This window comes from Amaranthus tricolor, chromosome 1, assembly GCF_026212465.1.
Source record: "Amaranthus tricolor cultivar Red isolate AtriRed21 chromosome 1, ASM2621246v1, whole genome shotgun sequence".
NCBI classification, from domain to species: domain Eukaryota; kingdom Viridiplantae; phylum Streptophyta; class Magnoliopsida; order Caryophyllales; family Amaranthaceae; genus Amaranthus; species Amaranthus tricolor.
Genome location: NC_080047.1, coordinates 37,861,665 through 37,879,584, shown reverse-complemented (window position 1 = coordinate 37,879,584; position 17,920 = coordinate 37,861,665). Strand labels below are relative to the sequence as shown.

General features: G+C 35.5%; 1 protein-coding gene across 2 annotated transcripts; it reads right to left on the bottom strand.

Moving 5' to 3' along the window:
• Window positions 1-539: 539 nt before the first annotated feature.
• LOC130816811 (uncharacterized) lies at window positions 540-16,103 on the bottom strand. 2 transcript variants are annotated; one of them, XM_057682874.1, is made up of 9 exons: window positions 15,815-16,067; window positions 14,302-15,542; window positions 9,392-10,294; window positions 8,995-9,187; window positions 6,336-6,615; window positions 2,926-3,033; window positions 2,565-2,843; window positions 1,729-1,872; window positions 540-1,193 (listed from the first exon to the last, which is right to left on the bottom strand). In XM_057682874.1, exons 2-9 carry the CDS (start codon window positions 15,488-15,490, stop codon window positions 1,005-1,007), a joined length of 3,285 nt encoding a protein of 1,094 aa, XP_057538857.1. In that variant the 5' UTR covers window positions 15,491-15,542; window positions 15,815-16,067; the 3' UTR covers window positions 540-1,004. The 2 variants fall into 2 exon arrangements, with proteins under 2 accessions (XP_057538857.1, XP_057538856.1); XM_057682873.1 differs by having other exon boundaries at window positions 8,995-10,294; window positions 15,815-16,103.
• Window positions 16,104-17,920: the final 1,817 nt, after the last annotated feature.

The following is a 17,920-nucleotide window of genomic DNA, read 5'->3' as shown; positions in this document are numbered from 1 at the left end:
TTTGTTTCATTTTAAATATCCCATTTGATTTTTGCACATTTATCAATACACTAATTTAATACTTAATAGCGATAATTGTGTATAATTAAAAATTATAAAAACTAAATATCAACAAACCTTATGTTGAGACGAAGTAAACAATATCTCATTTGACTATGTTTTGATGCATAGATTAAAAATAAAATACAAGTTAAGAGTAATTGATGAATAGAACTAAAATGCAAATAAAACATTTGAAAAGAAACAAAGAAGTACTTTAATATTAAGATTTTTAGAATAACATGTGGCATCTCTCCTCTTTCGACATTTATTTAGAACAGGAGGGAGTAAGTAATAATAACCCCTTCCAATTTTGGTTCAAACAAGATTTGTGTAGTCAACTACCATGGTAGTAGTACTAGTAGCACAACTCACACAAGTGCACTTTTACTATATTCTTAGAGGTTTAATTCGTACCCAAAAAAACTAAAAAAACCTAAGTAAACGTAAACTGAATACACATTGACCAATTCCACCAGCAATAGACTAATAATTAAAGATTGTGGCCAGAACTAAATGGATAATCACATTTCACAACATTTACAACAGCCCAACGCTGGTTTGCGGTATGCCCCCTCTACCTTCCCCCCAAGTACACTAGAACCAAAATAAATTTATAAGAAAAACCCTAAAAAAGTTAAGGTCAAGAAAAAAGGGGGAATAATGAGAACAGACTAATATGCCTAAGAACATAACTTTCAGTAGCAAATTAAAGCTTCTGATAATTGTCAAAACAGAATACAATGTGGCTGCTGATTCGGGAAACACAAAAACAGAACCAAATCACCTTTTAGCAGCAGCATTGAGCAGGCAAGGCACAAGGACAAATTGGCATCATATATGACTCTTCAGAGCTAATCAGTTGGCACAACTGAATCGTGGTAGGCTGTGTCCTAGACGAGGTTTACCACAAGCACTTATGTGGCAGCCCTGCTTGTCATTTAGACCAAGCTATTTTGATGATCCTAAGATGATATTGGTTCATATGGGTATGAAAGCCATGGGTGCTTCAAGGCCTCAGATGCAGAAGGACGCTTTTTTGGGTTTATTTCAAGCAAATGTGCAACAAAATCTATGAAGCCTTGGTCTCCCATCGGCAGCCGATGTCTTAGGGACGTCTTCTTAGGAATCAAGTATTCCAACCTGCTTGTTTCCTGAAATGTAACATGTATTCACCCATAAACTTAAGACACGGATCGAGGAAGTGGAAACATGTATCACGGAGCATCAAACACATGAAGCACTTTGTTATGTCGTACCCACAGGTTGAGGTAAGCAGGAAAGAGAATCCTAATTAGGAAGAAAAACGGCTAGATTGAATTTAGACTTTAAAGTTAACCGAGACTAGTTTTCTAAAACTATAAGGAATTTGTTGAGCATGTCCATAGACATTCTGAATAGAATATTGTATCACGGAACAAATTAGCAGTCCCAAGCTATTAGAAGTAGACCACCAAAGATGTAGCAAAGAAATGCATTATAAAAACAAATTTTTACGGAGTTTGTTCCCATTCTTAGGGTGTCCAATGGCCTATGCTTCATTACATTCTCCACTCTTAAATCTTGATATATGCAATGAAATAGGCTCTGACATTCGACCAGATACCAAAAGAAAAGGAAGAGATATGTCAACAAATTCACCTTGTTGATTCCCAAAAGTAGACAAAATAAAATTAAAAAATCCCTTACCTGATTTCGTTCATAAAGCATGTGATTCTTGGAAAAATATTTGTATGTATCTTTTCCCTTTGCAAGCATCCCCTGGTCAATCGGGCCAATTATACCAATGACTCGAGCAAGTAATGTCGCTGGAGAATCATTTTGGAATAGGACCTATGATACAAAACATGTTAGTTCTTACTACGAAATCAAACCCAACACTCAATCTAGAAAATTGAATCTCATCAGAAGATAATGCAGGCCAAACCAAGTTTAATTGGCATCGGAGCTCCACCCATCACAGAAAAAACAATAATAGAATTTGTCTTATGAGGCATGACCGCATGATTCATGAAAAGGAGTATTAACAAAAGTGGAAGACCAAAAGAAATTTTACATTACATTTTACTTAAAATCTCAGTAAAAATCACTTCCAATGGCCATTGCAATGCTAATTGAACCCATATTCAACCCTTAATTGCTTTTGACTCAAGATATAAGGTATCGCGTTACAAACAAAACATCATTTTCTTGCCCCAAAGCAAATCAGATTCAAAATTCCGTACCACATTAGAAAACTAAACCACAACAGACTTAGAAAGATGAAGATTAAATAAACATGCATAACAGATCACATTAGAAAGATGGCTCTTTGACATAAGAGATTGTATTTAACTTATTAAATAGGTTCATCACTAACCCACAAAGGGGTCAAAGAGCAGGTAGGTACAGCAAAGTTTGAACTTAAATAACACAGAACTTCTGATGCATTGAAGATTCGAAGTACAAAAAGCATATATTCAACCATCTTGAACCCAGACTCTTATGAAATGGAATTAAGAGAGCCACACACCCAACAGACTTACATTGCCTGTACAAAGCTCTGCCAAGATGCACCCAAGAGACCAGATATCTATCTTTTTGTCATATGGCAAGCCCAAAAGAACCTCTGGTGCTCGGTATGACCTCGATTGAACATATGAACATAGATGATCTGTTTCAAAACAACTGCTCCCAAGGTCAATTACTTTCACTTCACATCTGCTGTAGCTCTTTACTAGGATATTCTCAGGCTTCAAGTCACAATGTATAAGCCCAAGGCTGTGCAGAAACTGAAGAGCTTCCAAAACTTGAATTGTGATTGACTGCAGAAATGAGAATTTAAACTTAGAGCACAAAATTAAGTCTCAGACAAAGAAACATACAGGAGATTAGCACTCTCTTAACCTGCAATCTTGGCATAGTAAAATAAACCTCTCCACCAGATTCCCTATTAAATTTGTGAAACTCGTACAAGTTTGCCTTGAGAAGCTCACAAACAATTAACAAATGTTCCTGCAACAAGTCATTATTCTTTCAGCTTACATCAATAAGGAATAAACTTTAAAACTATGTGGACACCTTTTATCTAGCTCTCAGTTAAGTAGTGTGAGATATGCATTGAAAAAATTGGGAGAGATGTATGGACAAACCAATTTATAAATGTAACATCCTATATGTAGGTCTATATAGTATGGTATAAAATTTATCTCTTCAGTAGTATTATTCTTTTTCTTGTGTCCATGTTCAATTTTGAAAGACAGCCACTGTCTCCAAAACAATTCTTAACAAGCATTAAAAATAGTCCAACACAGCCCACCTCTTTAAATCCAATATCAACCAGCTAACAACGGAGGAAACGAAATAGCTAGTCAAGGGAACAGATTTAATATGCATGCACATAACATTAGTTGATTATGCATGCTCAGCAGCTGCAGACAAAGCTTGAAAGAGGAATTCTTGAGCAGAAAAACATTGTATGTCTGCACACTAATTGTCCAGCACATCTCGACTTGTTACATAACTTGATTCCCACTTGAAATGGCCTATTCAGACACAGTCCCCCTAACAATACACGACAGACCATCTACTTCAGACACCAAACTCCATTACGGGCAAATCTGGACTCGTGATGACAGGAGAAGGCTATGCCCCACCATTAAATTTGAGCATTTTTGGGAATAAAACAACACTAGTAAAAAACAAAGAAAAACGTTTTTGGACTTTGAGATCATTGTATCCACTATCCAGAATGCAGGACGTAGGCCTGTAGCACAATTTGAAATTTTTGTCCCGAAACGTAGAATGAAATCCAGCTGGGTTGTCAAGAGTCGCATTCCAGTACATTGACAGCATTGATCCTATGTTCGTTTCTAGGCCTAAGAATTGGGACCCTAGATTTGGAATTGGGGGATTTCTAGACACCGATGGAGCGTGGACCATAGGGCTTTTGGTCGTCAGAATGACGCAGGCCTATGATGTATTGATGGCATTAGAAATCACATCTGAAATCTATGAAATTAAACCTCACAAGAACAGAGAGACCTTCTTGAATGTGGAGTATTTAGGATAGGTAGCCTTTTCTAGGGAAATTGGATAGGCAGTACTCATCAAATTATAAAATCACTCTTCACGTTCCCACTTGACTTATGATTTTCCAGCTTTTCTTTTCGTTTTTTAACTTGCAAGTTGCAAGCCTCTGTTTTTATTGTTTTTCTTTTTAAGAGGAAGGTGGCGGTCTGTTTTACTCCTTTTTTCTTCCAAAACCTGAGGTCCCCACTTCATCTTTCTTAAGAGTTCTATATTGTATCAATGGTTATCAAAATCTCGATTCTCATCTACGATTCTACTCTACATTCCATAAAAAACAAGCGATCTAGATCATAAGTAGGATGTTAACAATGGTAGGATCGTACGATTCTACCAAGATCAAGAATATGGGTGAAAGGATCATAACACAATTCTACGATCCTACAATCCGATCTGATAAGGGTAGTCTCAATTATAAAAAAATTTCTTATATTCTAGCTTTTACTTGCATACAAATACAAGTTAAAAATATATCGTCATTAAAATTATGAAAATTCATGTACTTACTCATTCGCAGCTCATAAATGATGATTAAAAGTATTCCTTAATCAATTAAAAGATGAAGTCACATAAATCTTTATTTACAGCACAAAACTTTAAAGATGAACTAAAATGAACAAATATGACTAGGAATCAATCATTCTATAGCATATTAAAACATATTAGTAGGATCTTACGATCTTACGATCCGATTCTACCAATTTTAATCCTACCCCCTTATCGTTCCTAGGTAGGATCCTGATTCTAACAATCTTGATATTATCTTAACCTAATTTTTCTATACCTGATTCTACCAATTTCAATCATAATTTTTTTAATCCTCTAGGAAAGATTTTAGAATTTTTGGTACCCATCGTTTCAAGGCCGTCTTACAGAGCGTCCAACATTTTGGTTTTCGTTCCACATGTCGCACCGTATTTCATTCTGGAAAACAATAATAGAGAGAAACAGGATCGTACACAATAAATGATAAGGTATTTGCATTGGAGATCACCACCAAATGAATTATAGTAGTGCACATCAAGGTGGGGTATAGTCAGCATTTACATTGCACCTAGTGGTGTATAAACAAGCCAAGTCAAGCCCGAGCTAGCCTGGTTTGGCTTGCATTGCAGCCACAAAATTTGAGCCTAAGCCCTAACTAAACTTGAGCATTGCCAGACCTAGAACTCTAAGGCTCCGGTCAATCCAATCTTAAAATCGAGGTTGAATCAAGCTTGACCAAATGTATAATATTCTAGTAGTATATCATAGTTACAAATTTTTCAATATTGCGTTTATTTATATTTAAAATAAAGCACATGATGCAAATTTTATTAAAATCATAGATAATTTACAAATGTGTATTCTATTGATATATTAGATTTTGTTAGTTGTTATCCGATCGTTTCACCAAAAACTTTCCCTAATAGGCTTAACTAATTTAAGTATCAAACCAAGCTCAAACTTGAGTTGAGCTCACTCGAGCATTGCATTAATGTTTTATTATATAAAAAAAACCTACATGGCAAATAAATTGGCCCAAAGAAGACTATGCAAGAAAGCTAAATAAAGAACTAAGGTCCATTGCATCGATGATATAATTTAAACTAGAGTCTTAACAACAAAAAAATGTAGCAAATCACGAGGAAAAAAATTGTACTCTCTCACTTGGAGAGAGAATAATGGAACAAAAACGAAGGAAAATGGTATAAAGAGAAAGCAAGACGATAAAAGACGAGAAACCAACTAAGTTGAAAAAGACCACAACATAGAAAATAAAAAGGCCAAGTAGAAATTAAGTGCATCCACCACTCCCGTTATTTACTTTTCTGCATAACAGTCCAAAATGACGACAGCGGTACAAAGCAATACAAAATGAAAACTGGACCCATATCTACAAGTGCTTCCTATTCCTCAATCTGGATCTATTATGAAATCTTAAGAAATGTCAGTATGAGTTAGTAGGTAGGCTCACTTAAAATGTGAGTAACCTTGGATGCACATTGCCTAGACCACAATGTGCTATTTCTTTTCATCTCTTCAATCTTGTTTGGGAAAGAGTAGCAAACTTTAACCCATCATAATAGTAGTCTAGTAGAGATGAAATATAAAAAATGCCAAAAGTAAATGAAAGAACATAAAGCAAAGCACACTATGAATAAAGGATAAAATCATAAGACAAGGAAAAAAAAAAAAAAAAAAGAGAGAGAGAGGGGAAATCAAAGGTATGCAAGATAAGAACTTACACGGTAGTAAAAATAATCATATAACCGGAGAATGTGGTACTTGTCAGCGGGATCATGTTTGTTTACAAACTTGAGAAGCTTTATCTCATCAAGACTCTGATCAAAAAAATCCTTATTATTTTTTATAATCTTCACACAAACATCCATGCCTGTATGTAGATCATGTGCTTGAATAGCTTTACTGAATGCAGCTGATCCAAGATACTCGGTAACATGGTAGCGTCCTGCTATGACTGAGTTAAGTACTACATGAAAATTTTTGTCTTCTTCAAAGCCAGTTCTGGAAAAAGGGCAAAACCAGTGGAACCATAATCAAAAGCATGAAACATTGTAATAAGTAGGTCTAAGAGCCATAAAAACTCAGAAAAAAAGACAAAGCAATGAGCAAGAGGCTTTTGCACCGTTTCTAACAATGCAATGATAGAGGAAACAAAGATTAGAAAGATTCACTCAAATGGGTTGGAAAGAAGTATGATTTATTTATGACAGCCCATTTCCTCAAGACCCAAACTCTTTAGAAGTAGTGCAAGCATAAAAATACAGATAACAAGAAAAATAAATTAATATAACTTTCAGGGTTCATATTTCATCACAGCTACTCCATTGTACAACAGAGATGGTACGTTTGACACAAACACTCTCACATTAACATGTTAAATGTAGAAATCTCTATGGGACAGAGGAAAAATGTTCTTCAGATTCATTTACAAGACATGTTCAATTTACTCCGATGAACAAGATTTGACTTCATTTTATTGTCGTCACTCAGCACTTTGAAGTTTACAGAATTCTTAATGGCAAGCTAGAACCCAATAAAATTTCATAACGAGGCAAGAAGTTATAAAGCAATACAAAGGTATCTGATTCACAAAAGATTTCATCCAACTACCACCACTTCCCCTCCCAAATCCCATATTGAAAATGGTTTCAAACATTGGAATCATGAAAAATAGTCTTAGATTTCAAGTTGGAGCTACTATCAAACCATAGTGCAAAATCTCGGATGCGGGCGCAGGCGTGATAACGATTGTGAAACGGATTACGTGTGCAATACAGATGGTTTAGCAATTGTCTCGGCCTATATATTGGTCGCAATAAATGCAAAAATCTTTACAATGTGGTGATAAGGGCAACATTTTGTCCTATAATCAGAATCCAATTAAGTGATAACCTCTTTCGAGCTTTAAAGAGGAAATCTTGTAGAGTTCGGTGTACATCTGTCATTAAGTTCATACAATCTTAGATTATGCTTTACAAACTAAAGATTAATACACACATTTGCCCCCTCACAGTTCTCAGAATGATGGCTTTATGGGGTTGGTGGAGCAAACTCACTAGAAAAAGAATAGTCGGACTGTTTCCAAGTACAAAAAGTAATTTCCTAAACTCTGTTGTTCACTTCATTTTATTTAACAAACTATGAAACAATCAAATGAAATCACATTAACGCCCCTAACCACATGGAAAACAAATAGGACAAGAAAAACACTCGGCCTTTGCCTTTTGCGGAGATGTAAAAAAAGGAACCTGAGTTATAATCTGAAAGGCAACCAAAGTTTCTACAAAACAAAATTCGCTGTAGGATTCAAATTCACAGCTAAAGCCCTCAACCGACTGCATGAACAATCAATAGCCCACTAAATTGAAAGCCACATTTGGAAGAAACCCCCAAACAAAGGCCAATTGCAAATTGGTAATCAAGGTATTCAGTTTTTTTAAAAGAGATGACCACAAGCATCTTTTGATGATTGCATACACCAAAACATCACCATCCAAATATTTCAAAATATTAAAAGGAAATAGAGTCATGCAAGTAATCTCATATAGAATTCACTTTCTTAACTTTGTACTGTGCTTTAAAGGTTGACATGAATGTCAATTGTCCAGTGGTTATTTTCCTCTTTCTTTCTGCCTCCATACAAAAAAGGTTTTCTTCTGACCAACGATCCACATGATGCAGTACCCCTCCCTCTTCTTAACTTTATCTTTCCTCTCTTTGGGCTCTGCTTAAGTTTTACTAGAAGTTTATTTCACAAGCCAAAAAAAAAAAGACAGGGTAAACCGACAAAGAGCTAAAGTTGAGCAGAAGGGATGTACTGTCACCATACACCTCGCGGTGCATCCCAATTTTGAAAGCTAAGCCTCATTTAAGACGAAGCAATCAGTAGGCCTACCTACTTTGTAGCATAAACAATATAAAGACACTTTAATGAAACCTATGATTCAGTAAATTATAATTCCAAGCTAAACCTTTCCACTGAACAATAGTGTAGCACAAAATTAGACACAGTTACACAGTAATTCAATAAGACTATTGGCACTTAGACATGTGGTAGTGAATCCCAATAATTTAAGGGACCGTATCCACTAAAAAACCAAGTTTTCATAAATCGAAAGTCTGCATATTGCAAACTTTATCCCACATATTTCGCTTATGAACCACTCCTATCACATAGCCAGGTTCATTAAGGCTTTCAATGAAAAATGGACCAAATGATAACAACTCAATATACTCAATAAAGTAGAGTCAAGAGTACACTCAATTAAGCATTTCATGGCTCAAAGGGATCAATTTGATTCAAATAGAATACAAAATTACAAACATGCAGGCAACAACCATATTTATTACACAACAAATGACTGAAAGAAAGGTATGTACCTGTTTTTTCTATGCACTATTTTCAAATTGAAAGTCTCGAATTCCTCTTCCTGTGCCTTTATCTGCCTCACTTGTTCCTGAACAGCAGCTGCTTCTTCATCCTCCAAAGATGCTCCAACATCATCTTCTCTCAAGCTTGCCGTTTTTTCATCAACTGCTCTTTTTACACGAACCTTTTCAGCATAAGCATAATCTGAGAGAGTAAAAGGACTAGATTCAGCTGATCTATCAATAGGAGGATTATTTTCATTTTCAGGACTCCTGGTTGGTGAAGAACTGCTACTTTTTTGTCTCCATGATGCAAGCATATCATCATTTCCTAAACTATAATTACATTCATCACCTACACTATTGTTGTTGCTAGACCATAAAGGTTTATTAGAGCCTGCAGGCTCACCTCTCATAGGAGGCACAAATGAAAACCCTACATCTGAATGATTTCTGAGTTGTAAGCATGTATCTTTATCAGTTTCCATCAAATATTGATCAGCTTCATGCTTAAACACTTTTTTCCTGTCCTTGGTAGTCCTTTTTTGAAACACTTCATGATCATGGAAATACTCAAAGTCCCCCTCACTACTTCCACCAATTAAACTGTCACGTACTTCACTACCAATGTCAGCAGCATCACTGTTGATTCCCACACCAATGGATCTAACAGTACCATGTTGGTCATCGTCAATGGATCCATCATCCAGCACAGGCCTCCCACATTCATTCATGACCTTGCCATCACCCAGCATGATCAGATCATCTGACTGTGTCACAAAGCCTTGCCAAACAGGTTCAGAACGCATAAGGTTCAGCTCTTCCTCATCCATCAATTGACCGTCATAATGACCTATTATATTATTACCATCAGATTTCTCATACACTTCTGTAACAGACAGCCCAATAGGATCATTCAAAGCTGAAATAGGCTCCATGGATTTTGAATGGATATATTGCTCACCAGAAAAATAAGAATCCTCCTCCTCAAAGGATTGATCATCCTCCTCCACCTTGGTTATAGCCCTCTCTTGGGGATCCGGTATACTCCCTTGTCCCGTTCCTTTTTCATTATCGCTTGGATAATCAATTTCATGAGCTAAAAACCAAGTCTCATCCTCAATAGGTTGTCTCATGTATCCCACATCATCGTCATCATCATACTCATCAGAGTCCCAATAGTCATTCGGGTAGTCAATAGATTCGCTTAAGCCATCACCAATGGTAGCAAAACCAGAGACTAGATCAGAAGCATCTTCTGTTATACCCCGACTTACAGATAACCAATTGCCTCCATTCACTCTCTTGGCACCTGGATCATCATATCAAATCTCAAGTTAGCTCTAAATAAGATGTCATAGCATTTTACCATGAAACCATGCCAGACAGCTTGGAATAACAAACTAGATAAAAAAGAACAGAAAAAGAAACGGGATTAGAATTATATTAAATAAGTAAGCATTAGAAACGGGACAAGAATCCAGTAAGCATTGCTGTTTCGTCCAAGCATCATCCACACATACAACTTTGTTAGATATTCTTAATAAGTCCAAATGATAAACAAAATTCAATACTTCTCAGTCCTTACATCTTGATGTCAGCGCTATACAGACAAGTTGGGCTTTCATCCATAATAATTTAACTCTTCCACGTAGTGATTTTTCCTGACTTTCTTTCTGGTATATTAAAGTATTACGGAATGTTTATATTTGTGTTTTAATCCCTGCACTATTTGCTTTGCACGCACTCTAATGGACAACTTTGACCAATAATATCTTCAATAAAAATTTGATGTTTGGATGATATAAAATAATATAAACCCAACATTATCCTATATAACTTTTGTTTTTATATATTTACTATAAATGTACTTTTAGACCAAACACTATTCACGAAAAAAAGTCTAGAAGTCAGTCTTGCAACTTGCAAGTATTAAAGTTTAAAGACCAAAGCAAGTGCAACAATTGGACTTTTAGACCTTAGTTCACACATTCATTAACTAGGGAGGTTCAACCTCTACTTACATACCAAATTGAAACTTAACACTAAAATAGCTGCTTCTATCAAACATTTTCCCACTTAGCACTCCCGGCAAAACTCATTCACCATTGTCTTCATGTTATGCATTTAATTAATATTTATATAATTGATCAAATGCCAAAACAAAATGACAGTATTGTAAATCTGAGTTCAGTTAACTAATGCCCAAACTATTTATTATAAAGTTAAATTAAATTGAGCACACTAGGAAATCACCTGCTGGAATAACCAAACAGGATTCTCAAATAAAACCTAGATGCTAATTCCTCCGTTTTAGGGTCAAACTTTCTATCTTTGTCCGTTCTTCATTTTTTAGTCCACTCTAAAATCTTTTTATAACGCATCTCATGTTTATTAGTATATACCCTTACTTTTCCTTCTTTGATCCCACTATTACCCAACATTATCTCTATCCCATCAATTAAAATCTCCTAATGTCTTAATTAATTATCCAAAATATCAAATCCCAACTACTCACTTCCTCATCACTACATAATTATTACCAGTAGTAACCAACCCAAACTACCAATCTCCTCCCACATAACCTCCCATAAGGAAAGCCATCACTAAGCTTTCCCGCTAACCCACCATGATATTTATTAGCCTCCTAGAAAGAATCTTTTTTGACACAGGGCGCCACCGAGGTGAGTAAAAATGCCTTTTCAAGTCCAGGCGAGGTGCACAAGGCGGAGGCATCAAGAGGTACAAAGCACTAATTCAAAAAAGTTGAAAAAAAATCAAAAACATTACATGTTTTGGTGTGCGCTTTTATCCCAATACTACACCAAGTCGCGTCCAAGCATGAAATAAAAATGAGGTTGCTCTGTTATGAAGGATTTTGAGTTACCAAACCGCAAAACCCCGCCCGTGATTTAAAATCATGAAGTAACAACCACGAAAAGTTGTTATTCAAACATATTAGCCGTTATTATCTTTTTTTAAAGTGTACTAGGTTCTAAAAGGAATACATATGTTCTACAAAACTATGATAAATGAATTTGTTTCAAGTTAACAATCCACATCTGCGAATTTTTTTATGCGTTTAGCACATAGAGGTAAGGTGTAGCCCTTTTATGACTTAGTGTACCTCGCACTTTTTAAAACTAAATTTGTTTGTACCCATAGTACACAAACAAGGCCGTATCATATCATATCGATCGTATTGTAAAGATTTTCAAATTTACTAAACTGAGATCACCTGCATCGTAAAGGTGAAACAAAACCATATTTAGACCATTTTAAGCGATATTTCATGGTTTAGATAATTCGACCGAAATTTGACGATACGAAAATCGCACCACCCTCGTTCCTGTACTACTATATTTGTTACCGCAACCGCAGCAGCAACCGCGACCACAACCGTTACCTTATTTTTGCACCATGTTGGTACCTCTGCCAAAGTGGCCAAGAGTTTGGCACCACATGAAGAAAAAAATGGAAATAAATTTTGAACCGCAAACTATTATTAATATGTGCAAATGTGGAATCTTTGTCATCATATTCAAACAATTGTGGCAATGCTTTACGCTTTTGTATTTGTGGTTGCATAGAGATCATATTTAACAGGGTCTAGTCATTTTGGGAAGTTGTGGTGATGATCAATGTGATGGTTGATCAAAACATATCGTTTCTCTTTATTTGATTGTGAGTTCTTAGGTGGATGTATATGTGAATGGTGGTGGGGGCTATTAATTTCTTTTGTATTCTTCTAAGTGGCAGTCAACGGTGATTAGTGAATGTTTAATGGTGGTGAAAGTGGTGCCTTTATCTAAGTGATGTTAATACTTAATAGATAGTAGCAATGGTGGAAATGTAAGGTGATTTCGGTGGAAAAGGTTGATGGTGAAAATGGAAATTGGTTGACGGTGGTGTATTTACACTGCGTGGTGGTTTTGTCGCTCGGTGAAGGTTGGTGCTTAAATGTTTTCTTAATATGTGAAGCTACCATAACAAGGAGTCAAGGACAACAAAAACAAAGGTAGAATAGCTAATAAGTAAAAAGGTCAAGACGATCTCACAACAATCAGAACACAATAGGGCCTCAGAACTTAGATGTATTTTTCCTTTCTTCCCTTACCATTCCAGCTAATCATTATAGCATCCCTACCTAATTTTTACAAGTCGGGATAAGGTTAGAAGGAGAAGAATGAGTTAAGGGGTAATTCGATAAGTAACTAACTAAAAGGTATTGGTAGGTTGGGGGAGGCGGTTGCCAAGATCTGAAGGGGGGAGAGAAAATATCATTTTGAGCTAAAAAATGAAAAAAGTCTCAAAGTCAGAATCCATGCTACTTTGAATCTTTATTTTACCAAGTCAGACAATTCAAACTTTGACAAGGACATGAAATATACACCCAAAACTTCAATTATCACCTTTACAATTCAGTTTCGTCAAACATAGGCAGCAAAAAGAAAATATACCAAAAAAAGGGAAAATAAAAGAAGGTTGTAAAATATGTGTTTATGAATAAGCTTGAGATAAGAATATGGAAAAGAAATTTAGCAGGAAAAGTCAAATAATGTGTGCATGTATTTTACAGCATGTAGTCACATGAAAAGGTGATTCTAATCAGGAATGCACTTCATAAACATGGTTTACTAATCCGTATTTGCAAAACGAGGCCTCTATCCCTACAATTATGAGTCTTGGCAAGCTCGACACTTTGACATGCACCCATTTTACACTACAATCAATATTATATGATACTTGACCTTATCATATTAGTTTCTAAGATAGAATCATTTCTTTAGTAAAACCCTTCGTTCCACGCATGGTTCTCCAGAAAGTATAAGATTAGGAACTAGCCCCCTCCCCTTTCTTTCAAATTATCCTGGATGAGATCAATACCCTTTATAATTTTGAAGCTGTATAAGTCACTTAGAAGCTGTCACATTTGGCTTACATCTGACTAAAATTCAAATATAAACAGTTTCATTTTCATAACATATGCAAAATTCAGAATCATAACAGAATATACAATCTTATAACTGAGACAATGTGCCACAGCATCAATTTTCAGTATACTTCGCAAGGATCAGAAAGCTCCTCCAATAAACAGAAAATATGTTAGATTTTAATTACAAAATAACAGGCAAATGCCTACTCTCGTTACTTAACATGAGATGGAGAAGCTTTAAATAAGCAAATGTAATACAGTAAGTTTAGAAAGCAAAACTATAAATCATAGTTGAGATATGTATGCAACTAAAGCAAAACATATCAACTAAAAGAAAAGGTAAATAGATAAACAGACAAGAATCAACTCATCAATGCACTAACCTGAAGAACTGATCTCTTGACCAACAGGAACATCCAAATACGAACCCAAAAGATAAGCACTATCAGAACTACTCAACTTCAAACTCGGTCCATCATTATCAAATCTTTCCTCCCAATTAACACTCAACGGCTTATCTTCAGACTTGAGTCGAACAGGAGGTAACCTAGGGTATTCTTCCTTCTGAGTCTCTGAAATCAAAGGCAAACCTGAATAGTCTACATCCTTTTTGTGACAAATTCCTTGAAGCTTCGAGAGATATAGAGACCTTCCAACCTCATCCACTTGTTCCTTAACAGCAGCTCTAATGTCGTCCATGTTTGATTTCCTAGATACGTCCTTGTTTCCGGAAACAAGAGCACTGTCACTGTTGGTTGGAATATCCATGTTAGAAAATGACAAAACAGTCTTGACGGCACAATCGTTCGATTTGCCCCGTGAGGAACAAGAACCGGCTTCGTTTCTAGCTTTAGTTTCATCTGCAGAGTTGCCTTTAGATTGCAAAATGTCACTTTGTTTGTGTTTATCAACATCTTTAAGATCAATTGGCTGAGACTCCCAGTTTGCATCAGTACTTGCTTTACCAGAACCAGAAACCCAAGATAATCGCTTTTCCGAGAAGATGATATCATTAACTGGTTGCAAATCAACTTTTCCCATACCACTTAAGGACTCAGAAACACGAAAATTTGAAGGGCAGCCAGTCTGTAAATCAGGGGGAGCAGGATCTATAATACTACTGCTGCTTTTAGAATGATCCCCAGAGCTGTTCTTTTGATCATACTTCCAGGAACATAAATCCAGAACTGTATCATCAGAACCTTTTGAAAAAGAGAAGCTTTTGTCGACCGCAGTTTTTGGGTCATCTATAGAAGTTGAGTTCCACTTGCTTTTCTTGCCATGACTAGTTGTTCCACATTCTATCTCTTTGACAATAAGCTCTTTAGAAACCTCACCACTACTCCAGGAACTAAAATCTAATTTTCCAACTGAAATCTTCTCCACATTTTCTTCTACAGCTTTCTTACCCCTTTCCTTCTCTTCAAGGCTTAATTTCTGAAACCCATTATTATCAGGACGATTATTCAACTCATTGCGCAACGCAGCTTCAGCCCGTGAAAATCCATTCTTTTTCAAAAATTCCAAAATAACATCAACTGAACTTGCAGTATCATTCTCCATTTCCAGCATTTGCCCTCCAATCCGGATTCAAATTCAATTTACAGAAATCATCTCATAAAACCTAATAACAAATTGAAAGATATCAATCCAAGTGTGGCTCTAAGTAATTAAGTCACCGTGCAACATAAACATCTTTTAACCTAATTTAATTCAAACATTTCGAAAACCAAATTAAAGGTCCATTAAACCTCAACCAAAAACTGAAATAGTAAAATCACAGAAATGTAAACTTAAGAACATGAAAAGTAACAAATTAAGCACCACAATTCAGATCTATAGTTACTTGAAAATTTTAAAAAGACAGTAAAATTCAAAAGGAAATGGTCAGAAAACCTTAGAAGCAACGCCGCGCAAAGAATCGCATATGGCGGAGATCCGGTGAGAAGTGTGTTGTAAGCCGGTATCAGCGGCTCTCTGGACCGTGGGTGGTTGCCTTGCCTAGTTGCCTGCTTGCGAGAGGTAGAAAATCCGGCCTTTATTTTTGGTGTATTGAATAGCCCGGCCTTTTTTTTCGTATGAAGACCGGTCTTCTTATTATTTTATTTTTGTAATAATAGACCGGCCTTATTATTGAAATTTGAAAGTTAAAAGGAGGTCGCACGATGGAAAGAACACTCATTCCATATCATCTCCCTCCAATTTTAGATGAGCAACCTTAGATTTTGATAGTCTTTGATCGAAAACAACATTATTATCACCAAGTCATGTCATTTATTTTTTCGAACAAATATATAGATTATTTGTCAATTTAACTATTATTATTTTTTTAGAAAAAATAATATATTAATAATTTCACATTTTACTCATTTGTTATAATCTCATATTTGGATTATTTGCTAATAATCAATCCTTTTCTATCAATTTGCTCCCAACCTACCTTTTTACATGTATTCCAATTATAATAGGTTACCATAATAAAATAAAAAAGGAAAAACAAAAAAACAAAAAAAATCCTAATTACCTAGCCCCCTTCCCTTCCTACACCTCAACCCAGCCACCTTCACCAAAACTAGCCACCCCCTCTCCTCGCCTAGCACCGACGGCCTCCCACAGCCCCTCCTCCCACACTTTGGAATCCCCTTTTTCCATTCCTACGAATTTTCTAAACCCACTATTTCTACTCTTGAGTCCTAAATAACTTGAAAATAATATAGATTTATCTTGTACCCCTCATTGAGGATTTAAGAAAAATGTTAGATAAAGTACATTTGATGACTTGCTGAAGAGGTGTTCACATTGCATGCAATGCTCTTATGCGATATTGCGGCATACGAAAACTTATTAGGGTATATAAGAACAAAGGAAAGAAATAATGTCCAATTTGTATCCATAATCATAAATTCCTAAGTGCAAATATATATTCAAGTCCCATCCAAAGTCTATACCACATGATCACGCCTATTGTAACAAGAAGAACGTGTTCAACGAAGAGGTTGAAGAGCATGTAGCTCGTCAATCGTTAACCACTTATGAGATCTACAAGCAAGTCAAGGGTGTTGAAACAATATTTGGTAAAACATGGCAATAGCATGTGATGAAAGCATACTATGGAAGAAAGAGTCAATCTTTGGAAGCTTCCATATTATAGAGATCTACAGATTATGCATTGTCTCGATGTTATGCATGTTGAGAAAAATGTATTTGATGTCATACTCGGGACGTTCATGAACATCTTAGGAAATGACAAAGAAAAGTTATATAGAAAAAGAAGATGAGCAAGGATGTTGAAAAGACTTATTTGCCTTCAACTTGCTACACATTTTCCAAAGAAGAGTCTTTTGTGAGTCTTTGTATGGCATTAAAATTCCATCGGGGTACTCATACAACATGAAAAGATTTGTGCCCTTAAATGGTGAGTTGAAGAAAAGTATGAAATCTCACGATTGTTCGTTCTTCAACAAAATATGTAGTAAAGTGCTTGATCCCTTGAAACTTAATACACTTCAAGTTGATGTGATGAAAGTTTATAAAAGTTATATATACATGTATTTTCCACCTTCTTTTTTCAACATAATAATTCATTTATTGTCCATCTTGTTCGTAAAATTAAGCTTCTAGTCCAAATTTTTTTGACGTGGGGTTATCCTTTTGAAAGACAAGTGAGAGATTTACAAACAAAATGAGGAATTTAGCCCAACTCAAGGATAATATGATTCAAGACATTCTGAATTATGAGATTGGTAATTTCATAGTTGAGTATAAAATACAAAAGTTTCATTATATTAAAAATTTTAATTATTGAATTCTTTAATCTAAGTATCATGATGAGACGATCTCATACAAGAATTTATATTAACCTATTTATAAAGTTCATCTCACAATAGGATTTTCACATACAAGAATTTATAGAAGAATTTGTATACTTAAAAGGATGGGTTTTAAACCCACATTTAAGACTCTTAGTCCTTTGGAAAAAGACTAATTCAATTGGGCCTTGAA